Source organism: Anthonomus grandis, chromosome 12 (assembly GCF_022605725.1).
Source record: "Anthonomus grandis grandis chromosome 12, icAntGran1.3, whole genome shotgun sequence".
NCBI lineage: Eukaryota > Metazoa > Arthropoda > Insecta > Coleoptera > Curculionidae > Anthonomus > Anthonomus grandis.
Genome location: NC_065557.1, coordinates 12,533,128 through 12,559,472, shown reverse-complemented (window position 1 = coordinate 12,559,472; position 26,345 = coordinate 12,533,128). Strand labels below are relative to the sequence as shown.

Below are 26,345 nucleotides of genomic sequence, written 5' to 3'. Positions count from 1 at the left end.
GTAGGAGTTGTTCGAGGTCTCTTGTTCATCGATGGCAATTTGAATGGTGATAATTATTTAACACTGCTCCAAAATAATGTCGTGCCAACTTTGATAAACTTATATCCTGATCCAGCAAACCCACAGGTTCTAGCTAATATCATATGGTGTCAGCAAGATGGACCTCAACCGAATATTTCCAAATCGGTGGATAGGGAGACGGATAGAATGGCCAGCACGATCCCCTGATCTGACATAGGTACTACTTGAACGTCTTTTTATGGGAATACGTCAACGATATTATCTACAAAACTAAGTCCCTCGACTTAGCTGACTTAAAAAAAAAAAAAACGAATAATGGTTGAAATTAGATTGGTCATGCCTAAGATATTGAGTAACGTTATTTCTATTTATGTCTTGTTTGTTTTATAGTGGGCTGTATATAAGGCCTGGTTTGGCCAGTCTAACGTTAATAATACCAAGTAAGTACTTAAACTTTAAAATTACAAAATAACATTTAAAATTACAAGGGTCAAAGTAATACATGCGAGAGAACATAAAATTACGTAAATAAAATATAGTTCTGACCGAAATGCAGACTCGCACGCTAGTTCTCTCACACTGCTAAAAACGACGAACGAAACGATGTCGAAATACCTGCGCGCGCGCCGCGTTTTCCGCTCACTAATCGAGTACACAGTTCGCGAGGTTGCCAATAGTTTTTTAAGGTCTGTAGTCGCAAGAACTGAACAATTTAAGATTAGGGTGTTTCCAGGGCCTTCGTAGCCATCATATTGTACATCTCCTACATCGACATTATTGTTTTTTTTTTGTTGTTAATTAAGGGGTAAACAGTATTTCTTATTTTAAGTGTGTTGTAACGAATTTATGTAACCAAATAATTTTCTTTGCTTTTAATGTTAATTTTTGCAATAAATCAGAAAACACTTAATATCTTCGAAACAGTTGAAAATTGGTAAAGAACATTGTACATGAAATATATCGAGAATATTCTGAATAATGCAAATATAGAATGACATTCAAAAAGTTTGACATAAATAATACAAACACTTGTCTCCAGCGCCAACTGCCAAAGATGCGATTTAAATAAAGTAGTACATAAATATTATTTTAAAAATTTTTTTGACAAATAATGATTATGTCGAAAATGGTTGCTCCTAGCAATTTTAATAAGGTATACATTTTTTATGAAAAAATTAAAAAAGGAATTTATTGTGATACTTTTTAAACCGATATACGGGGCTGAAAAAAGTTAGGGGTTCTAAAAAAGTAAAAACTAATGCCACAAGCGCCTTCTACCGAAAACACGAAAACTGTATACGAAATTTTATTTTTATTTTTAAAAGACTCGTATGTTTTAAATTTTTTTTAATGTATGAGAAAAAAGATAAATCAAATAATACTTTGACACCCTGTATTTCAGTTACTATTGAAGTCAGGATAAGGCAAGTTGACCTCAATCACATTATTTCGACGTAAGGAATCTACTGTTGTTCTATGTCCCATTACTTTCGGGACACTGTATAGGAGCCGATTTTGCAATTATCACAGGAACTACACACAATGATTTTTCTTGTTTATACGACTTTCATTAAATATATTCTAAAAGACCTAATTGTTTATTATATTTATTGGGGTAAACCTCACATTTTTTCGTTTAACCTAACACTTTTTAGGACTAAGTGGAGAACCAACTGGGGGAAATCTGGCAATTTTCTGTTAATAAAATGACATTAGCTGCCTGGAATAAATAATTATTTTCTTTATTCAAGGCAGTTGAAATCAAATCGGAAAAAATGCAAAATGATACGAAATATAAAAGGTGAAATACATCGAACAATTGTAACAATAATTAGGCTTTTGTCTTCTTGTGGCGTAAGAGATTCCATATTACGGACGTTTAAGAATTGTTATTTGACCTATATTATACAGATCTAATTTTGAGCAACAAAAAACATCTTTTCTTTAAAAAAGAATGACTGCGATAATACAGTACATATTCACTTGTAAAAATCCTTAGCAGACTAATATTCAGGCTTTCAACATTTGCAGATGTACAGGTCCGGATTTAAATTATTTAATCGATTAATTCATTATAAATTTAAGATCTTGTTACAACTACTTTCTTTGAGTCTAAATTGTTGACGTTATATTATCAAAATTTGGATAATCAAAACTGATTATCGTTGATTGCAACTAAACTAAGTTTTGTCCTTGATTAATCCATAACCCTACATTGCCTTACTCAACTAAATTTACCCAAGCGATCGACTGTAACCCATTTTTTTTACATCGATAAATCATTTAATGGTTTCAGCTTCGACGTTGCCCTCAATCGAATTACTGGATATACCATATTATAAGCCCAGCATCGGGAAAATGGATCGGGAGGCCAAAGAGAAAAAACAAGACAAGACACTCGATCTCCGGATAGGCTATATATGTGAAGTGTATTATTGATTTAGCGCCGTTTCGGGCCGAACATAAAACATATTTTTCGTATATTTGCTCTTTTCTACGGAACCGTGCGGCCTGCTCCTCGGAGATCATATTTCCGGGGAGGGAATATTTTATAAAAGGATATGCACGTCTTGGCACACACGGGCGAAAGTTTTCGAGTTTGATGTAGGCGTACGAGGTGGAAATTTTTTCTTTAGAAGATTATATCGATAAAGAGCAAAAAGAACGAGCATATACACATGTAATTTCGGTTTAAGAGAGACAGTTGATTTTTAAAAAATATAGCACTTTATCAGTTCGGTACCATTCTAATATTTAAACTGAGGGATTTATGTAAGTCTCACTTTTACACTAACTTTGAAATTCCTATTCACAGCTACTCTATTTGAGACTGTAACTCTTTGTGAACTCGTAATTCTAGTAAAACTGGGAAGAGATTCCTGAATATAAACTCCAAAAAAATGTAAACTGTATCAGCTATAGAAATCCCTGGAATACACAAAAAAAAAGATCCCTGAAAACATGGAGATACATAAATGGGGCATGTGTGACATAAACAAAATGAAGCAATTCAAAAAAAAAAAATAATAGTTTTATTTAAAAAATATTGCCAACCCCTGGCAAACGTAAAATATGACACCAAATGTTTAATAATTCAAATATTTGGAACAAAATTGGAAAAGAGTTGAAAAGTCTGGAACATGTAAGCAACGACTTTAAATCTATGAAAAACTTTAAAATTACCATTGGTAAATATCAGATCCCAAGGTTAAAAAATTTAAAGAAAACGAGCAAGCATTGACAGCACTTCATTGAATGATGAGTAACTGCTGATAACGTATACTATTTCTTACAAAATTTATTAAAACTCTCAATATTTAATTTCCATAATTTACTCATTAAAGTTTCTTTTTGAGAAACTGATCCAGATGCTTCTAGTAAAGCATTATTAACTGAATCCAATCTTCTTTCCTGCATGTATTTGTGTTCTTTACAGTGTGCAATGCGTTTCTTACTTTTCCGTTCTACTTTTCCCACATTACGTATTACTTGAACAATTCTTGTCCTCTTTTACTGTCCAAAAGTTACTTCTGAAAATAGTTTCGTTCATGCTTTAACTAAATTTTGTTTAACCGATCTTAGACTTATAAGAGTACTGCTCCAGAGTAATTTCCAATATGGCTGGACACGGACTCAACTTGCTTTAAGATTGTATTTTATGAATCTGAATACAAGAAAATCACTATCTAAGGAGTTATTTGATTCAAATAAGAATAAATTAATATAAGGTGTTTCGCCAAAACCCCACTTTTAAATTTATATCAAAATATATCATTTATAATACGGGCATTTCTCTACATCATCAGCATATACAGTGCATCCGTAAAGTAGCGGATAAATTCAATAAAAATGAAGTGGACGTTCTCTAGATGAAGTTTTTCCATATCGTTAAATAGGTACACGAGGGTTCTTTAAATGGTCACCTAGATCGCCAGATTTAACTTCTATCGATTACTTTTTATGGGAAGAACAAATACGCCAGGAAATTAGAAATATTAATCCAGGCGTCATTGACAACGTTCAAAAAGAATTTTTAAATCGCCTTGGTTATTGTCAGGTTGTTATAACAAGGCTCAATTCGAACATGTAATTTAGATAGTTATTTCTCTAATTTTACAATTTATCATCATTTTTCGTTCAAAATTGCTTATGTTAACCACTATTCATTTGTACATATCCTTTGTAAAAAAATGCGTTCTTTCTGATTCTGCATTAAAAAATTGTGCTTTTCATTTAAAAAACATTTATGACGTCATATCTTTTTTTTGTGTCACCCTGTATATTTAATTTTCACGTAGAAAAGCCCTAAACCTAAAATATTAAAATTGACGGATTCGGGCATTTTTTCAGAAACGGTCCATTTCATTTTTTTTAAATTTTAGCCGCTACTTTACGGATGCACTGTATACATATAGCATATAAATAAGGCTAAAACATATTTATGATTTTTTTTAATATTCTTATCATCATTTTTAACGTTCTATTTACAATTGGACAAAGCATTATTATATTTATACGCATATTCATCTCCGAATATAGAGAATTTAATATAGTCGTCATCCTTTATAATATGCTTTTATGACTCCACTGGAAATGGCTCCATATACCTGGATATTATTATGAACATAAATTCCATGGACTAAAATTTTGTTTGTGTGTAAATTCCTTGTTATTTAATGAAAACGGATCTGGTTAATTTTGAAATACTTGAGAAACCTTATTTAATCCCCATCTAATTTTAATTTAAAAAAAAATGTTTTCAACTTTACCCTTTTCTTCTGAGAAACGCTGTTTACGTAGCATTTCCCCGTCGTTCTAATATATCAGCCAGAAAACGGGATTCGCTATACGGATGCCGGAAGCAAATACCTGTTTTCAATAAATATGTTCTTGAGCACTTAAATCCGCCGTAGGAGTTCTTTATCGTGTTGCATAATGACATCAAAAACGAGATTGCCTTTTTAAGAGAAAACCAACAAATGCTAAACCTTAGCAGCAAGTTTTGACGTGATTTGCGGGGATCCGTTAGCAAAATAAACATGTTGGCGGTTACGAGTTAATTGAGTTTTAGAGCGTTGGAAGTTTTCACTTGAACTGGTTATATGGTTAGAACTCCATGGATTATTATAACGTGTTCCACAAACGTGTCAGTTTCAAATGAGAACCAACATTTGAAAAATATCAATTGATAAATAGTGTTTATTTAGGCTTCACTTAAAAATAAAACTAAAAAACAATTACATATTTTCTTCTTTTGACCGGATTTTTTTTTGCTACTTCCTAAATTTGCTTTATGGGATTCTAGTAAGGAGATTGCGCAGACCATAGTTATTCTTGAAATATATGTTTTTTTAATTTATCATGGATAAATATACAATTTTCTGCAGTTGGACGAAAAAGGTTCAAGAATATGATTGTGATTTTTTATATTCATTTGCGGGTAGAAAAACCTTTAATAGTGGCGAAATTAGTCCAAAAACCTAAAAACTCCAAGAGTTCTCTATTAGCAACTTCATGAACATCTTGTAAATAAAGTGCGTTGCCAGTTGTGGATGTGCGGGTCGTAAACCAAACCTCGATTCATCGGTGAAAAAAATGCATAGTATTTCTCGTTCTTGCGAAATTTTATTTACTTCGACTTATCCCCTTGTACCATTTCTATGGGAATTCTAGTAGGACGTCTTGCGTAAATATTGCTATTAATCAACTATTCTCAACATCAATGCTTGAAAGCGTACTGTAAACTGGTGCTACTTGCACACCTTTGCAACACATTTTCCTTTTTTACCGCTGTACATTGTAACTTTACAACTTTGGAAAAATGAGATTGTACTGACCTATCCAAGGGCTACCACCACGGTATAAAAATTTAAAACCCATGGTTTGTGCAACGTGCACATGCAGGGAAAAATGTTCATAAATTGCATTCTAAAGCCTATTTTGTGCATGTTATTCCTTAGTCATATGACGAAAAAAAGGGGAACCTATTTGATAACAAGGGTCATCGTTCAATCAATCCAATTTTTCTGAAGGAAAAGTATGTTTTTTAATCATAAATACATAAAACTTGAAAACAAATTTTGTATAAATGCTTAGACATATTAAATAACAAGCTATAAAAAAATGCCTACTAAAACTTAAATAGGTAAAATAAAGCAATTTTTTTAACAATTTTTCAAAAAATCCCAAATGTAACAAAAAAAAACTGGCTTATTATTGTTAACATTGAACTCCTTTTCAGTCATCGAATGGAGATTCATTTTCTTCCATAACCTTACACCATTCGTACTCAAAATAAGTATTCGTACTCTTTGCTGGTTTATTACAGGGCCACAAATACATGCGCGACATTTCGTGCATTATATCCAATCAATTGCGCCTTTGTAGTCTTTCCAATTAATCATGCAGATACCACATTGGGAGGTTCCCTTTTTTTACCTCTTGCTCTTCCTGTTAGGACGTCGCTATGTGTATGGTAAAACCCTAGATGAAAATGATCCCGGTTCTTTGACTCTAGTTCAAAATTCTTCAAGAACGTTTGTAGGAGTTTCCGAAACATTAGGCGCTTGGATGCGCTTCAAAATCTCGTCAGGATTTGCAGAATGCAAAGCAAGTGCCCTAAATTCTGATATGAGAGTCTCTGTCGCATTTTAATTTACCCCTTTCCTTAATGTAGATACTCCTCCAGTAGGTTCGGAAATTGGTCTTTTTGGGTACAGCCTTGGAAACGAGACTCCTTTCTCCACAGATCTAGAATCTCCCCATTTTCTTTTCATTAGGGCAAATACAGCCACATCAAGGGGCTGCATTAAATGTGCGGCCTTGGCTCGGAAGGGAGTTATGTAGATAGTATTTGTACCACCCTTGGTGTGAAAAGTGGCTTACCAGGTTGTCACCAACGACTACCACTTTGTCGTTATTCACTCTGATGGATTTGACGTGAAGCTGGAAGAAACACATTTTGGATTCATGTCGAACCATCCGCTTTGTTCATTGGCTCACAAACCATTAAACTGACGGTAGCACGGAAACGCTCCTAAACTCTTTCCACTCTTTGCGTTCCTAAGCACCACCACCTTCCTGTAGCCAGGATCATCACTCACGTTCGTTTCGTCACAGTTATACAAATTTAAGCTATTCACTTCTCTAATTGCTATGTCAATATTATTAAATAAATGTAAAATATTATCATTGATAATCAGGATCTCTTGATGTCTGAAGGCATTCTGACGCTTAAATGCGGTGTCTTTTTATAAATGATTGTAAAAAATCAGATCTTAGGAAGCTATTTTTGAATATTCGAAAATTTTTCCCTTGTTTGCTCAGTTTCAGTTGCTATTTTTTTTTGACATACTTACATTTACTGCGTCTACCGCTGGGCGCAAGGCTTTCTCTGAGTAATTCCGGTAAGTTCTGGCTCCCAGAGTTTTTTTGTAAGTACGAACCATTTTTAATCTTTGTTTACTGTAACAACAGAAAGTCAGCGATAAAACAAAACAATAACACAACAGATACAGGTTAATACACTCCGAATAATACCAATAGCTGGTAGCTCTGTTTGACAATGAAGACTACGAACCTTTTTATGGAAGAGATTCGTTCCAAAGAAAAAAGACTAGGTGTATTAGATCAGGAAATGACACTGGAATTACAATCTATTGTTTTTCTTTGCCGAATCGTCAGATTTAAAAAAGCGTCACTAAACAATTGCCCGAGAGTAAGAAAATTGGTCTGGTGGTGAATAATAAAAATTATCGACGACTTTTCAATAAGGCTTTTTAAAATCATTATTATTCACTACTAAGTGTCACTAATGAAGTATTTGGTTTCTGATGGCTTTGATCTAAGGTAAGGTGTCCCTGGCCTGAACTTTCCATATGAAATTACAATCAGAAAGTCTGGGCCATTTAGTTATCAATATGGCGACGTAAAACGTTCCCTATGTCTGCTGCTTAATTTTCTTTAATTATTTGCCTTACAAACCTTCGGACGCAGTTCTTATTCCTACATATGGACAGTCATATATTATCTGAAAATTCACATAACAAAATTACGGGTTTATTTATAAGCTGTAGCCCATTATAACATCCCTAACTTCCGAATGTTTTATAGCAAAACTTTACCAGTCTCTCAAGTTCTAATGAATGAATTCCTAATACTGCTGCCGGCCTACAACCGCAATCTGCTTGCCTTGCCCGTATATTAATGCATAAAAGGGAAATACGTAATCTGTCCATTTAATATTATCCTTTATCGCCTTTTCTCGGCTGTTAAAAGGGTCAAATTTGGCCACCATATAAAAGAAATAAGATATTTTAATAAAACATTTTATTCTGTACAACCTTTTGTGAAGCATATTGTATTATAATTTAAACACGTTGCGGCATAAAGAGGGATATGTTTTTGGCATATGGTTTATGCCAGTTAATGATAGATTGTGCGACCACAAACACGCAAAAAAGGGTGAAAGCAAGCAATTATACCTGCAATGTATAGTAATTAGGGGCGAAGTATAATACATGAGGGATAACACATGTTCTATACATGTACGGGGTGTTTCTGAAGTCGTAGTATTAAGAAAAAAGAATATTAAATTGTTTAACTGGGTTGAAAAGAATGTATCTCGTATGGATTCGGTTTTATCCCATGGCTCGACCTAACAACAAAAAGCCTCTGTGGTATGGGAATTATCATACGATGTCCTCGCCTAAAGCCACGATAAATGGTAGCAACCGAAGCGATGCAGGTCAAGCAACGCTATTAAGTTAACCTCATTCAAAAAACCGATAAATCGCTGATCCAAGCGTGATTTTTACCTCGACACAGGTGGGTGCTTATGAAAATCGCATGTGGAGGAGAACGGCGCCATGTAGCTTCAGGCCGACAACCTCCCCATTGAAATCGATCCGCGTCGTCTTCTTTCGTATGACACGGTGGAAACCGCTATTCTAACCCCCAGCTGCTATCCTACACCTGCATCTCACCTAACGAGCCTTATCTGCCGGCGAAGATGACTTCCCGGGGGACTTTTTATTTGACACATATATCCCTCTGGCGGTTACTTGCTGGCTGGCATGCAGGCAAGCGGTCGCTGTGAAAATGAATTAAAAGTTTTCCTGCGGGGGAGGAATCTATGTAAAATGTCGGTTTTTTAAGAAAAAAATATTTTTGTTTAGAAACTCATGGAGTGGCTATAAAGCTCCAAGTAGCGATTGGTGAAACTTAGGATCACTAAACAAAGTTACAGTTTTTACGAGTATTATGTATGAAGTACCGAAGAATATAAAATAAGGTTATGTAAAAGACTTATTTTAAGATGCAGAAGACCCCTTGTTGGTGTATTGGCACATGATTTTCAGATCACAATTACAGGATACTAACACAAGTGAGGCAAGTTACTAGCGGGAAGAATTCCCTGGGTTCGATGTCGTTCAAAATAATAACCGAAATATCGACAAAGTACTTCTGCTTCCTCTTCAGACCACCCAGCGATACACGCTAAAGAAGGCTTTTCACCGACCTTGCTAATAAAATCGACGATCTGTTAGCAAAGTATCTAAGTACGGGAGTCTTTTTTCGATTAGTCACGGCCTAACGCAGCTTATACAGAAGCAGAATATCTAATAAACAGGGAGACTTTGCTTGCCTGTTTCTCGGGACGGATCCTGACTCTTATGATATTACCATACATGCACCACTAGGAACATCAGATCAAAAATGAATAACTGCAACATCTGAACTAGGAATAAAAACTCATGCTAGTAGAGCTAATGATAACTCATGCTAGTAGAGCTAATGATAGATCATCCAACTGGAGACATTTAAAACCGTTCCTCTTTTCGTTTCCAGCATAGAAAAATATAATAAGACCGTGAAGAACAAACTTCTCAATTGCCCAAACAGATCAAAATCCTTCTCGTCTGTAGCACAAGCAGTTGGTCAAGGTTTCAAAATTTCCACCATTGCCTAGGGGAGATGGTGGATGGAAAAGGCAGACTTGTTAGGTCAGATCAAAGGTGCATCAAACTCTACCGTTGTCCCACAAGGCAAAACATCACCAACTTTGCCAAGAAAGGCTTCTTTGAAAGCAGAGATAGTCGTCTGTCACAGAGGTCTTGAAAAAAATCTCAAAGGCTTGAACACTAACGAGGCCACCGGGCTTAATAGAATACTGCCAATAGTATTAAAAAACTGTGCGGTCGTACTGACACCACCGTTTTGTAAACAGTTTTCTCTTTCATACAGTCTCTTCTAGTCTTCTATACAAGTCTCTTCTCTGGAGACTGGAAAATTGCGCAGATTCGACCGATACCCAATAAAGGAAAAACTGACGGTGCCCATCAATTACCATCCGGTTGTTTTACTCAAGGTAATGGAGAAACTTATCAACCAGCAAATTTTGAAGCAGCTGGAGTCCACCAGCATCGTTTGCGACCGTCAGTAGGGTTTTTGAAAACCTAGGTCTACTGGCGATTTGTAGGCCTATGTCAGGCATGTTTGATTCGATGTGATCAATAAAAATGGTGAATCTCGTGCAATAGCTCTGGATATTTCAAAGGCATTCGATAGGGTCTGGCATGAAAATCTCTTAAACAGTATTTTTATGGTTTGCCGCAAACTCTCGTTGGCTTGGAAGCTTCCTTGAGAACCGATCCATTCGTTAGTTGACGTTGATGAACACATCTTGCTTCAAATTAACGCTGGTGTCCCTCGAGGAGGCATCTTGTCTCTAATCTTCTTTCTGTTATATATGAACGATCTTCTCGACAAGACTTCTAATCCAATTTACAACTTTTCTGATGACAGTACATTGGTCATCTTTCAAGTCACGCAACCAGATGACTTCAACCGAGACCCAGTGTCACAGGTGTCGCCTGGTACAGACTATTAATGCCGACCTTAATTTTAGTTTGGAGTAGGGTGGCTGCAATCTAATTGCTGTATTTACAAATAAGGCTGCCTCTGACGCTCCAAGCCTAATCATGTTCGAGCTTACTTTGCCTTGTGTGGAGGTTAGAAGTAATATGTCTTGGCATACGGACAAATGTAGTTAAATAGCTAAATCGGCTTCTCAAAAACTTGGGAAAATGAAAATGCCGTATACATCGGAACAGCTTTTAATGCTTTAAAAGGCTCAGATTTGTCCACCTCTTGAGTATTGCTCTCACATATGGAGCTCTGCACCCTGGATAATAAGCTTCAATGTGTCTTTCATTGAAGCTTATTGATTCCATCGAAAAAAGTTGAATATGCCTTATAGGGAGATCCAGAGATAATTAGAGCCTTGTAAAGTTTGGCGTAAAGCAAGATGGTGGTGGACCTTACTCTGTTTTATTGATATCGTCACGGTAAGTGCTCTTCCGAACTGGCCCAAATCATCCCACCTAGAGCTATACACGCAAGATCTTCTCGCAGCAGACGCCTAAAACGTCGCTATATCGGGAAGAGAACATACTCTGCCAAGCAATAAATTATTTTACAGGATCTCTGGATCGCTTAGTATCAACTAGTACTAGATAAACTAACTGGTGAAGATGAAAAAAAAACTTTACATAAAAAATATCAGCTTTTGCTAATAGAACCAATGTTTTTTTAGAAAACTTTCATTGGATGAAGAGAGAGCATGAAATAGAGAGAAATGGAAAGAACTGCCAGAAAGCTTGGCCAATTAAATGCACGGCATTTTATAGCGGGTTAGAAAAGGCAGGAAGACTTATCTCCGCAACAAATTAAATTTTCATTATTTTTTCTTTATCAACCAAAATCATCTGCAAGTAGTATAATTATAGCAAATATTATTCAATTATATAAGAAAAACATAATTTTATTAAGATCCTTTGCGATAGTTTAGAGTGAAATGGCACTAAAAGAGTGAAAATTGAACTTTGCCTGCTAACTGCACCAACTTGTATCTATACAGTGTAATTTCCATGATACTGAATATAAAGTATACATTTGAATAAAATTAAAACTTCGACGCTGATCATAAAAAATATCTCTCTTTCAACTACGGTGGAAAGAAGGCAAGGAAGCGGAAAGTCTGCTGAACTATAATGTTTGAGTCAACAAAACGGAGAATGTATTTACATGAATAACAACGTCCGCGAATCTTACAGGAAAAAAAGTTCCCAGAATCAAGAAACCCGACAAATAATTCATTCTCAAGTAGGGTGGCTTTGCCAAGGCTCATCAATCACTCAAAATTAATTTACTGCTTCAAAAGTTCCATCCAGGCTCATAACTAGAATGAAAAATAGTTCTAGCCATTAGATCTATAGATTGACATACGTCCTAGTATCCTACTTGACTGCACCAACATATATCCATACAGCGTTTTTCATTTTCATATTGAATATTAAATATGAATAAAATTCATCCTCTAACAAACCCTAATTTCAACCGATATACCCAGGGAGAGTTTTCACTTTTCCACCTGCCTTCGTACATCACCGGGTGCCCTCCAACACACTGCCGATTTCCATCGAAAACTGCTCGACAGAGTCACGCACCGCTGTTCTGCTCAGTTAGTCCGCGGCTTTCGTTACGCTCTCCTCGTTTCCCACCAAATTTCCGCAAATTTTCGCTTTTTCTGATGACGAGACGCGAGAGGGTCGTTACTTTTTATCGCTCCCGTAAACGACAATCTCGTTCGGCAATTGTCCGTATAATTTCATTAATTTGTTTCTTTTATGACGCGAGTTCTATTAACCAGTTGGCAAAGTAAGTTTTTATAGGTAATTTTGTAAGTAGTAAGCAGTTCTGTTTTTTTAGCACAAGTAGTATAACAAGACGATGCCATTTCTGATCTAATTTTCTCTGAAGGGTTTCTCATGGAACTGAAATGTTAAGAGAAATCCTGATACATAATGCATGTATTGGGTAAGCAAGTGATGAATAAAATATTCATGTTCACTATGCTACGTTTCAGGCATATATAGAGTAATAAAATCTTATTACTTATGCAAAAAGACGAAAATCTTGTGGGGGTTTTATCAAAATATGATGGATTTGCGTCTGTTTTTTTTTTTTTTAATGAAAACTGAAGAACACTATAAAGAAACTTAAAATAAAAATCAGGATGATATGTGAACTTACATAAAGTTATGACTTCAGTTACTTGAAACGGGTTTTCTTCTAGAACATGATTTTCAGAAATTTGGGTGAAAAAACTTCTAATGCATGGATTTTCGTATTTTTTTTCGAACTGGGAAGTGAATAACATGATTCTGTTACTACTATCGCGTTACTATATTAAGAAGTATTTGCAATATGTGCCTTTATGACCTCTCTTCCTTTTAAGCTTAATAGAGATCATAAAGTTTACCAGCGCCTAGGGACGACCACAAAATTTTGACAAAAATTCCTTATTATAAAATACTCAAAATGAATAAAGAGACGTCTTTAAAATTCAATTAGTAAAAAATTATGTATTATTTTGTCAAACATTTATATTTTTAAATAGTTTATAGGTGCCTTTATTAAAATTTATTTAAATTGTTTTCAAAAAGCTGTTTGATAATACGATTAAAAAAATACAAATTAAAGTGTCAAAAATAAATAAAATTTATTTTGGGAAAAAATTAAAAGGTACATTAATAATGAGTATGTCCACCTCTGGCTCTAAGAATTTCGGCACAACGATGAGGCATGCTTTTCACTAAATTTCTAATTATTTGTTGTGGTAATTGCTCGTAAATCGTTAATACAGCATCTGCAATAGGACTTAGATCCGGGCTATTAGCTGGCCGCCTCATGACATTATAATATTGTGCTCCTGTAGGAAATTTCTCACGACCCTGGCTACGTGTGGCGTGGCATTATCTTGCTGTGGAATGAACCCAGCGCCCATATTTTGGGCAAATGGGACGGCATTAGGTTCTAATATCTCCTCTATGTAACGGATAGCTGTTAAAGTCCCTTCCCGAAATACCACAAGGTCCGTGTGTCTTGTCAAAGTTATACCAGCCCATAGTATTATTGATCCACCTCCAAATAAAACAATTTCCTGCACACAGTCGTCCAAATATCGTTCACCGGAACGTCTCCATAATTCTCACTCTAAATTGCAATTAAAATGCTCTTGACAAAAGTTCTACGATTTGCTCGATGAGCTGGGATTAATCTTGGGGCTCTAGCAGGTCGCCTGGCACGGAGTTGTCCTTCGTGAAGTCGGTTTCTTATTGTTTGCTCCGAAATTCGCGTTCATGTAGCTTCTATAAGGCGATTTTCCAGTGTTCTAGCAGTAGCGGTGCGACTCCTAATTGCCCAAAGTCGTAAAAAACTATCTTCTCTCAGGGTTATTGCCCTTTGTCGACTGGGATAAGGGGCTCTTCTTACTATGCCGTAAGTTTGGTAACGATTCCAAGTTCTGGTTTTTCATTTGGGCTACACGACGCCTTGAATACCCTACTTCGCTCAATGGCACTGCTCTAGCAACTTGAAATTAGTTGAGGTATACACTACGTATCCTCCTTCTACCCAATACATCCACATTCATTGTTAAACTTTTAAAAATTAATACCTATCACGAAGTAAGGCAAAGTGAAACTAAATAATAATTTTATTATCTCAATGTTTTTTGTTTTTTGTGTAGCTAGAAGTAAAAAAAAAGTAACCAACAACCGAAAATCATTTCCTTTCCTGATATAGAATTAGTAGAGAGTACACACTAAAAGTTTGAATCGTGAAATATTTGTCGTTATAATAATAATTATGATTTAAAATAGTCTCTCCTTTTTCATTTTGAGTAGCTTATTACTCATCTCTACATTTCTGAACAACACTAAAATGTATCAAGTGAGGAACGAGACCATAAGGTAGATACTTAATTAAATAAAGTCATAAATGGTGGCACCAGACATGAAACTCGTCAGATTTATATTGATCATCTCCTTTTATTGATAGAATTCACCCTAAAAATCGAAGTTAAAGTATTTTATTAACTGCAAGTCATTCGTAACTTCTAACACACCGTTATTGTTCCATTTATCTTTAAGAGGGATAGTCTCTAACCTACCCTTACAGACAAAACTTTTCGGGTGCTCGCGTTGAAATATGGTGGCAGGAGACCCAGGCACGTAACACCTTATGTACATAAATTGAGTCGAAAAGTTCCGAAAATAGGTTGGAATTGATTATGGATGCGCCCGGGCGCCACTTTATATAAATTGAATACGTTACGGGTGATTTTTCATTTCTTCATTGTCATGGTAAGTGTTTGTAATGAAGCGTCTTTGTTTGCTGTTCGGGGATAAAAAGGGGAATTTAGTTAATATTTATTGGCTGATCATTTGTTGGTATTGATAGTGATGATGTGTTTTAGAAGCTTTTTCTATATTCAGAACTTTTTTTGCAACTATATGTAAATAGTCTGATCAGAATCAGAATAAACCATGGCATTGTTGGATGAAAATTTTAGTGAAACATGTATAAAGTAAGATATTGGTTTTTAGCTTTGGGGTTGTTGCAAATATTTGACATTTCCGAATATATTTTCCTCTCCCGTCGGAAGACAACTAACCACTTTAACGACTCGCCCAGAAATAAAGTTGGAAATATGGCGGCTTTTATTTTCGGTAATTAATATTTTATGGCGACGGGAGTTACGTTTGGGGTTAATTAATACCGGATTTTACCGTTCGCTTTATTGAGAGTACTCGCTGAGTCAATGTTTTTTATGGTTTAATTAGGTAAAATTAATAAGTCATGATTAAAGTTTGCTCGTTGAACGGCGGATCGATCATAAAAACCGAATAAAATTATTTGTCGGAGTCCAGGAAAGTTTTGAAATAAAACTGAGTTAGGTTTAGTATGCACGCCACGGAGTCACTGCGCTGGCATTCGCAATTTTCCCCAGCTTTACTACTGAAATTTATTATGTAAGTGTTTGATGGCCCGCCGAGATTTCCACTTGGATGTAGAAGATTGATAGAATGTTGTGATTTCTTTCGGTATTTTTCACGAACAACGTTAAAACCAAAGCTGAATCTGAAATAATGCAAAATTACTAACAAAAAAAAAATTTTTTTGAGATCAATTAATTTATTACCTGAAATTTTGGAGAGAAAAAATAGCCTACCTGTTTATGTACCTATATAAATAGTTCCGTTGCAAGAATGTTTTGATCATGAATCTATAATATTTAGAACTTGTCATAATTTACCAATAACTACCACAAAATGCTATAAATTAACTTATGGTGCTTAAGTGCCTCAAAACCTAGAAATCCTTACTTGCACATATCCTTCATTCTACATTAAAAGTGGACCTACATAAAAATGTTTATTTACTTAGGGGTTTAAAACAAAAACATAAAACAGCAATTTTGAAGAAATTAAAGGTCTACGAAAAATGTAAAAATCATTTTATTTGTCTCTTCACATTATTTTTCTCGTAATTTTAACGTTATCCGCTTTGCTAATTACACAAAAAAAATTGCAATTCATATATATTAAGCCTGACAAAATGTATTCCTGGATAAAGGAGATTAAAAATGTAAATCATATTTTCATTAATAGGCTTATAGTGATTTTTATTATAAATGAATACCCACAAATTTAATTCGTATAAGTTTCTAATTTAAAAAATACGAATTATGTTTATTTAAACATTTTTTTACAACATATATAATTTGAAACCCTTTCCTTATCCCTCCATTTCCCTTCCTTTGAGTGTGTTTTTGTGGACTAGAAATATTTTGCAAATTCAGGAAATATTTAGTATTTCGAAAGTTCAAAAAGAAATCTTAATTAATAAATAATAAGACGGATTTAATTAATTCAATCAAGTAAGGAAATTATCATTGTCTTATTGTTTATAATTTATATTATATATATGTATATAATATATAGACGGAATATATTCATCAACTATTTCCAAATTTCTAACAAAACAACTATTCAAATTACAATTCTGCAATACTCACCAAACGAGATGTAACACACCTCTAAAAGCGCTTAATGAGACAAAATAGACTCTAATATACTTCCCAATATTGCGAAATTAGTACATCGGCCCTTTTGAATAATTTCGTCTTTAATTACATACCCTGCTCAAAATTTTCAGGGTGAATTTCCAATAAGTTACCCACAAATTACATCAATAATAAACAGAAAATGCTGATTAATTGTTTTCTCAGATAACTGTAACGTTTACCAATGAACTGGCACAAAGTTCATAGGGGTAATTATACAAAATAGAGTACTATCATTATGGATAGAAAGATTTTGGAGATATTTTTTGCTTATTTTAAAACGAAGTAATTGCTATTTACCATGACCAATCCAAAATGAGTATACCGTCTAGAAAAAATCCATTGTTACCACATATTGTCATAAAAAAATATAAATTTGACAAAGAAAAAATATTATAATTATGATAAATTTACGGTTTTTTTAGTATAGGTATCATGTAAAGTATGTATGCAAGTATATGTATTTTGTATATACTTAGACAAGTAAAGAAATGACATTTTGACAGTTCTTTTGGGTAATATACAGATGTCTCAAAATTGACGCTTATGCTTTTGGAATTATATACAGGGGCTATTACAAATTGAAAATCAAGAGGGAAAAATTCTCGATTCTTGTTATCGAGTTATTAAAAAAAAAACAATAAATAACTATACTGTATTATCAATGAATTATTTTATTAACAATAACCTACCATTAAAAACAAAAAATAAGTGGTCTCATAAAATGTGCTCAAATAAGTTGCCTCGTACTTGCAGCATGAATTCGAGATACAACATTTTCAGGATCTACAACGAACTCGAGATAAACTTTTTCCTTGAGGCCCCAGAAGAAGAAATCCAAGGGATTGAGATCCGGGGATCTAGGTGGCCACCTCTTCCAATCCACCTGATAATAAAAATATTTCTTTTTAATTAAATTAATTATTTGAAAATATCTCAATTTAATTATCAGTAATTTTTTTTGTTCAAGAATCATCTCACTTGTAGGCCATAATGTGCAGTTGCTGTCATGTTGAAACCAACAATTTATTGTAATAGCAGTGGTAAATTTTCATTTAGGAATTGAACATAGATCCGATAGAACACATAATCCAATCACATCATTTGAACAACCCACTCCAAATATTCATTGACCATCGTCGCTGATGAGATACTACAACTTATTAAGTGATGATTTTCATTTCTCCATTCATGCAGGTTTTAAGTATTTATGGCACCAGTCTCAGTAAAGGTAGATTCATCAGTCCACAAAATATTTTCAATAAAGTGTGGATTATTTAGGTTCTGCAACAAAAACCCCTTCATGCAAAACTTCTAAGGTCTTCGAGGTCTAAATGGATAGGGACCATTTCTCCTTAATAATCTGTGAACTGTATGTTCTTGGAAATGAAGTTGGGATTCCACAATTCGAAGACTTGTACTTGGCTCTGCCTTCACAAAGATGGAACCTGTTTTCAGTAATCTACGTTCCACACGTTATCTAACACTTTTAACATATTTACATTATTAACTCGATTACTGTTGTAGTCGTGCCGTTTCAAACACACAAAAATTAAAGAAATTATTCTTTTCATTATGACAGATTGATAAATACATCGCTGTAGCAATAGCAAAGGAAGGCGTTTATGAATTAAAAGCATTATTTACATTTTAAGCCATAACTCTATAACTATTACTGACTTGTTTGAGTTTAAACTAAAATTACATTAGTTCTGTGGATTCGTTTTTTTTTTTAACATTAATGTTATAAAATTAAATCGAATGAAACTTAATGTTTATGAACTGAATGCATATATGCATTGCAATTAAGCTGTCAGTTGATCAGTTAAAAGATCATGTTTTTTTTTAGTAGAAACTCGAGGAATAATAAATTATTGTAAATATTAAGAGAAAAACATCAAAATTATTATCTTTGGCTTTAAAGCTACTACATACCATATATAAAAAAAGGATCGGTTTACACAACATTCGATTCGATTGTTACAAAAATAACTATTACATTACATCCGAATAATCTAATCGTAACGTAACATTTTCTCTATTTCAGAAACTTGGCACCAAAATCAAGATTTTCTCGAATCCGGCGCCCCAGAGCACGGACCGCGTCATTCAAATCATCGGGGAGGCGGCCAAGTGTATCGACACTTTACGCGAAGTGCTCACCTTAATTAAGCAGGTAAATTGCCCGCGAAAAAACTAATTTCCTTCGCTAAATAACGGTTTCGTGGTTTTCTTAACCGTAAATCTCGACAAGTTTACGATACTTATTATTTGTTTGTTCCGTAGAGCCCGATTAAGGGGATAAACAACCCTTATGACCCGCATAACTTTGACGAGTTCTACGCTAACGAGTATGGCGGATGGGGTGGTCAGCAGCAGGGAGGCGGCGGACGTGATTTCGATGACAGACGTGGAGGCGGCGGCGGAGGTCGTGGTGGACGGTAAGTTTCAAAATTTATTAAATGATATTTTTGTTATAAGCCTGGGTTTATCATTTATTTGAAAAATGTACGAGGTATCCTGGTTGCAGTAGAAACGAACTGCGGATTTATTATGGTCCATTTCGAATTTGAGTTATTCAAATATTTTATTCAATTAATTTACACATATCTGAATGATGTTAAAGATGGTGCTCACAACATTTCTCTTATAGCATATTTTCCTTTTTCATCGAGAGGTACTTCATCAACAGCAATGCCTTCAGTAAAGGATGATCTATGCCAGATTACTGGTATTAAAAAATACAAGATTTTCGAATTCATTCCCGCATTATTCAAATTAAACAAAACCTGCTTTAGTAAAATCTAATTTTCTAACATCCATTTTATTTATCTTAAATTTATCACGATGTTTCGGTTGGGAAGTGTCTCCAATCGTTATCAAGTATAAACTAACAACATGTAAGGTATGACGCCTGACCTCCGATCATGTATGAGGCGCACTAGATCTTCCAGTGTCCCGGCGTGGTGGCCAAAAAGAACTGCGAATTACAGCTAGACAGGAGCTAAGTAGAATACACACACACATCATCTATGCCACTACAATGGATGGGATATAATAACAGTCAACTCGATAGGACAGGACATCAAAGAATCTGAACAATCACATAAAACATTAGACATTCTGTTGGATCACATGATTGCCAAATTTAACTTTCATTCACCCTTCGAAGTTTTGTGTAAGAGTAAGACGACGGTGATCGTAGGATCTGATCTGGTACATAAACGGATCAAACACGAGTGTTTGGAGAAAATCCAAGACAAGAGATCTTCTATCCATTGGGGGAGTCTTACAACGGAAATCTTTGCAATTCTCGAATATGTTTCTCTGACATTGTGCAGATTGTTCGTAATAATAACTGGCAGCCCTGGCTTTCTTATCATCAGTCGTTCAACCCCATTACACTCGAAGCTGTTATAGCCGAAAAAAGGTAAGAATGTAAGCCTTGTGTGGAAAGAAAATGAGAAAGGGAACGAACTTACTGGTCCCATTATCGGACGAGAGCCTGCATTAGGGTTGCCAAGGAAGCAAAAAACGAACGTAGGTTAAGAGACAACACCAAATTAACTGGACAGAAATGCCACAGTTGAACCCGAACAATGTGTTTATGAAATTTGAAAAATGCAATAACGTTGAGAAGGGCAACAGTTATAGGGTTCAAACGAGATTTCGACAATTTAATAGTATAATTCTCTACAATGGAGATCTGACCGACACATAACCTATGCTTGTGACACACTGCGTCGCCGAATATAGCAAGTATTTACGAACCAAATACGAGACCTAGAAAAAGTAAATCTGGGCATCAAAGTGGTAAGTCGGGTAGATGGATAACGGGAAGAGCATAATGAATCTATTACAGGCTGAGGTGCACTCGAGAGTGAAAGCTGGACGAGACCTAAGAAGGAAAAGGAAAAGTGTATTAGGGTTTTTGATTAAAAAAAAAGGTGCCTCCTTTATTCATCTACAAGGATTACAGTGCACTCTTACTATGCCTTGTAAATACTACTATGATAATTTATCAATATCTTTCAAGTTCTACCCTTAGTATTCGCCAAAAGAGAACTATGGTACTGTTAGTTTTAAATGACATTTGCTGATCTAACTTTTTTGCATCTCGACGTACTTATATAACCCATCATTAAATTATAAAAGATTTCAAAAACCAATTCTATTTTATTTTGTTATTTTGACATAAAGTTGTTAGTTTTAGTTTTTAAAATATAGAAACTCCTTTCATAGAACAGCATTCCTTGTTCATTGTATGCAAAAAAACGAACAGCCTAAAAAAGGCTAAATAACCGAAAATTTTGTTGATTTTTATTACTGGCGGTATTGTAATTCCACAAACACCTAAGTGGAAGAAAATTCCCCCCTCAAGTTTCACACAAACGTCAAAGAACGTCGAATAAACCAAGATAAATAATCTCTGTCATAAGTAAACTTTGAAACTGTTTATTAAGTAACGTTCTGAAATAGGAAATCATTGCCAGACTTTCCCACTGTATGTGATGACTTTCATTCGTGGTATATGACAGTTTCTTTTATATTTTCAGTGATGGACCAAGAGGTGGTCCACCGTCCAGAGGAGGCCCTCGTGGGGGCGGCCGAGACAATTACAGGGGCGGAAATGGAGGTCGTTTCGATGACGGACCGATGAATAGAGGAGGCGGCGGAGGAGGATTTGGAAATAGGTAATTCTTGTTTCGACTTATATTATTATTTATAGTCTATTACGGATAAAATACGATTAAATAATACGAGAAAAATATCGAAATAAAGTGTTATTATCGTTTCATAAATTTACTATCTATGAACCGAGGGCGGAAATCTAAATGGTCTGCGAAGTACGAAATATCGCACCATAAAATTTAATAAAGCACTTATTGGTTCGATACTAGTGGAAACATTTATAAATGGGGTTTAGTTTTTTGGTTTTAAATAAATCAAAGGGTTAGTAACGATTTATTTACTTATACAGAGTCAAGGTAACACTATCGTGTGATTTATGCGTAATTTAATACTTTCAGGAACTTTAATACTTTTTTAAGTTTTAGCCGAATAACGTGAAAATTTAAAGCTTTAAATCTTATAAAGTAGCCAGTTTAAGGCCAGTTTGGTCAATTTTACCGCATATTTCGAATATATTAAAGGAAACGGTCACAAATCGTGTTTAAAAGGCCTTATCTGTATTAAAGTTTAAATACCGATTTATTTCTTACTTTTGTGAACAGTTTTTTAATTATAAAACTTCTATGTTATTAACGATATTTTTGGAAATAATGCCCCCCAAAAAGGACTGTCTTAAATCTGTCATTTAACAAGAATATATATTTTTCATGACCAACATCGTAACATATTAAATATTTTTTACATTAAATGATTTCAGTGATTCGATGTAATAAAACAAAGAAGATTTTATACTTGATACAAAAAAGTATACTTATACTTGTAAAGTAAACATTTTCAAATAACATCAAGTTTGCTCAATATCTTTTTTTAATTCCTTGCAATATAAGTTTACAAATTTTTATATATCATGCAAATAGCAACAATAAATAAAAAATAGGAAATTTGTAAATTACAATATCCCAATGAAAAAAAAACTCAATGCTATTTGTAAAAGGAAAATTTGCACTTCACATAATCTACCATGCATACGTAACTTTAAAAACTTGCAAAAACGTGTTTTTTGAACTTTTAGGTTAGTATATGTATATCAAAATTGTAGCGTGATAAAGCAATTCTGTGGTGAGGTTTTAATAATTAATGAGTTAATAATTAAACATTATTTATGATCAGATTAACTATGATTATGAATTATAATTAATAAGTATTACTAAATCAATTTTATGTTTTATTTCCTGTAAAGAAACTGTTCAAAAGTTCTCAATCAGTAATATGTTTATAACTTTTTGTATTATTATAGTCAAATAAAGAAAAAAATCGCATTAAAACGTTATCTTAAGGTACCGCATATTTAGTATCCGATCGTAGAAAGTAAGGTGATCAAAAACCTATTTTTTGTGACAATTTTTGCTTGCTAAAAAAGTTAATTTTTAATACACAAAATGCAAATTTTATACCAGTTGTCTAAAGTCAAAAATGTGCATTTTACTTTTATAAAAAAAAAATCAGTTTTTCAGTTTTACTATTCCCTGTATAGTGTTTTGTAAGATTTGCTTTTTTAGTGAAAATTAATGTTGGTCCACTTTCCCCATGTTCTACCATAATTATGCCCGGATATACTTATACTTAAAGAATAATACTACCACTGGAAATGGGCCAAAATTCGGGTATTTAATATTTAGGTTCATTGCCCCAACATTAGCATTCTCGGGGGTATATTCAAATTTTTGTGTTAAAGCATCAAAAGTTAATTTAATCGAGTTATAACTCTAAATTAATAAGAAAGGTATGTAGTATGTAATTTTCAAAAATACATAGTTCAAAAAAATTGGCTCCTAAAAAATTTTTCCTCGTCTGTTGTAGGACTCGTATTGCGCCAAATTGGAATTTCAGTTCAAGAATTTGAACAATATTTTTCTATATTAGAGCAATTTAATTCAATATCAACAATGTTTAGTATCAGAAAATTGGAATTCAAATTCCAGTTTCTTATTGTAAGCATTCTATCGTAAACATCGGTCTATTTAGTTTTATGGAACCTATATTATTAGACCAGATAAAGTCTTGACGGATATATCTGCCAACAAATATGTTCTTTTCCCTATTTGTCTCGAAAATTAACTATTGCGAATTTTACATCTGCTCGTTTATAAACTATAGAGTATAAATTCATATTCTATCTGGCTTTAAGTTAGATCCTTAAGTGAATTTTATTTACATCAAACTTTTTTCTTTTCTGTTTTTATCAAGATTTTTTTCGTTCCATTTTCTACTAGATAAATATGTATATATAGTATAATATAGGTATATACCCATCTTCTATTTACCCACCCAAAGGGTTTACTTTGTCCATCACTAACCACGTAATATTAATAATCACACCCACGTAATATTAATAATATGGCGCCAAATTTAATATGTATTCCCATATAATAGGGACTCATACCACTACATAAGCCTATAGTAACCGATAATGTGAATAACTTACCCATTTCACTGATTTCTTTAAAATGTGCGACTGCTATGCACGATGACGGATAGATGTTCCCGGGTTTTCTCTAACACTTTCACTCAGTGTGACAATGTTTTCAGCAGAGCGATTACTACGGTGACGCACTGGTGTTTTCACGTTCACGACTGAACCATGCTGTTAAAATTCGTGTTCTAACATGACAACGATCCTAAACATACCTCCAAAATTGTAAAGCAATGGTTTACGGAAAACAACACCAAACACCGGATCTTAATCCGATAGAAAATTTGTGGGAAATCGTAAACAACCAGATTCAAACAAAAAATATCAGAAATGCGGCGCAATTACATGAAGAAGTCAAAAAAGCATGGAAGGCGATTGATGATAATGTTCAATCAATAACCCAGGCGTTGTGCAGCCGTAATTGAAAACAATGGTTACAGAACTAAATATTAATATTTTATGTTTTATAATTTTTATATTAAGAATTTATGCTTTAATTTTGTAAATATACAAAAGTTGCTCCAGTTTTGTCGCACTCATACTAAGTTTTCTTTTTTAAATAAGTTCATATATTTACATAAAAACTATAATTAATAAACCTTAAATATTGTGTTTCTATTTCTTTTTAAAGGTGTTTTCTCCGTAAATAGTTGTGGCTTCAATTTATTAAAATTTGCATTTCTAAACAAAATAATCAAAAGTTGCTTTAATTTTGTCCGATAGTGTATATAATCAGTGCATGTTAAAATAGAATAATTATGTCAATATTTTTATATTAGTAATACGAATATTGAACAGGAAATTCACTTAAAAGAGTGAAAACCAGAATTTATCATTAGCTTTAATTATAACTGCCGACTTTCACCTAAACTTTATAGACTTTTATCAAGTATGGCAACACTGCCAAAGATCCTTCTGAAAAAATGTAATATCATAGAGTTTTCGCGTTGAAATGTTTTGAAAATGACGTCATTTAGTAAGAAGTTTGTTTTATTTTTTACTGCAAAATATCCTTTATCCAAACATTTTTCAGAAAGTCTTAAACTGCTCAAGCACCGGACATCCTTTATTTTGTATTTCATTTTATGTTATAAAGTGTTTTGTTACAACATAGATTATTGTTATATTTAATTTAATTGTAACTTGAGAAAATATACCTTAAACTATAATTATGGAATCTACCCCGGACTCGACAAAAATACAGGATGAGGTACTAAAACAGGAAAATCGAATCTGTCATTTTCACGTATAGAAATAAAAGCACCAACAAGTTGCCAGTTTTGTTGGCTTCTGTTCATCTCGTTTATTTTCCCTATTTGTATAAACTAGTTTTATTGTATTTGAAATTTTATAAATAAACGTATTATTATTATTATTATTATCATACTTTTTTTTTGTAAAGAAACAGTTTTGATAATCGCGGATCGGGTGGCCGCGACGGCGGCAGTAGCTTCGGTCCCACTAGCCGCCCGCCGCCCTTCGGAGATCGTAGCAGCGTGGGCGGCGGTACCAGTTTCGGCGGCGGTTCGTCCCTCGGCAACGCCTTTGGTGGTGGCGGCGGCGGTGGACGACAAAATGGCGGGCCCTTCGAAAGAAACGGTTGGACAGGCGGAAGCGACGGTCCGTTCAATCAGCCGCCACCCTCGTTTGGCGGTCCGCCACCGTCTGGACCGCCGCCAACCGCTTCCGGACCGATCGGTTTGAATAGCGGAACCGGACCCGGTGGACTTACATCGACGCAAGTCACCATTCCTACGGATGTAAGTATCAGCACTTTTATTTATATTCTATCTGGTCGTAGTGGCATAAAAAAAACTCCGCTGCGATCAGTAGATATACTTCAGTCGCTAACATCTTTCTGCTTAACCTCTTTCTTAGCATTGTTGTAAATACACATTTGCATCTAATATTTCTACCTAGTCTGGATTAAATGCACAAAAACTCTTATAAAGGATACTTTTCAGTTTCTTATATCTGATTATTTGTCGACTCAGGATCCTCCGAAGAGCAAACTAAATTTTGTTTGATATGTATAACAATAATGATTTTTTGAGGAAATTACCTTTGCTTGCAAAAAATATCCTAGCCAGTTCATTTATTTTCTATATTCTTAAGCACAATTTTTTTTAAAAGTTGGATAAAAATTATTTGGGCTCTCTTACGGATTATCACAGATCCCCAACTTTTTCTTATTTCTAGAGCAATCCAATTTAGCAAGTGTTGCCGTCTTTTGCAAAAGAATTTAGT

General features: G+C 34.2%; 1 protein-coding gene across 6 annotated transcripts in view; it reads left to right on the top strand.

The window, feature by feature from the left end:
• Positions 1 to 26,345, top strand: part of LOC126743426 (heterogeneous nuclear ribonucleoprotein K) — a 192,130-nt gene that overhangs the window by 151,879 nt on the left and 13,906 nt on the right. For all 6 annotated transcript variants that reach the window (XM_050450518.1, XM_050450519.1, XM_050450521.1 and 3 more), the window contains 4 exons: positions 19,041 to 19,169; positions 19,280 to 19,434; positions 21,550 to 21,687; positions 25,501 to 25,858. In XM_050450518.1, the coding sequence (XP_050306475.1) occupies positions 19,041 to 19,169; positions 19,280 to 19,434; positions 21,550 to 21,687; positions 25,501 to 25,858 (780 nt within the window). The remainder of the gene's footprint in view (positions 1 to 19,040; positions 19,170 to 19,279; positions 19,435 to 21,549; positions 21,688 to 25,500; positions 25,859 to 26,345) is intronic.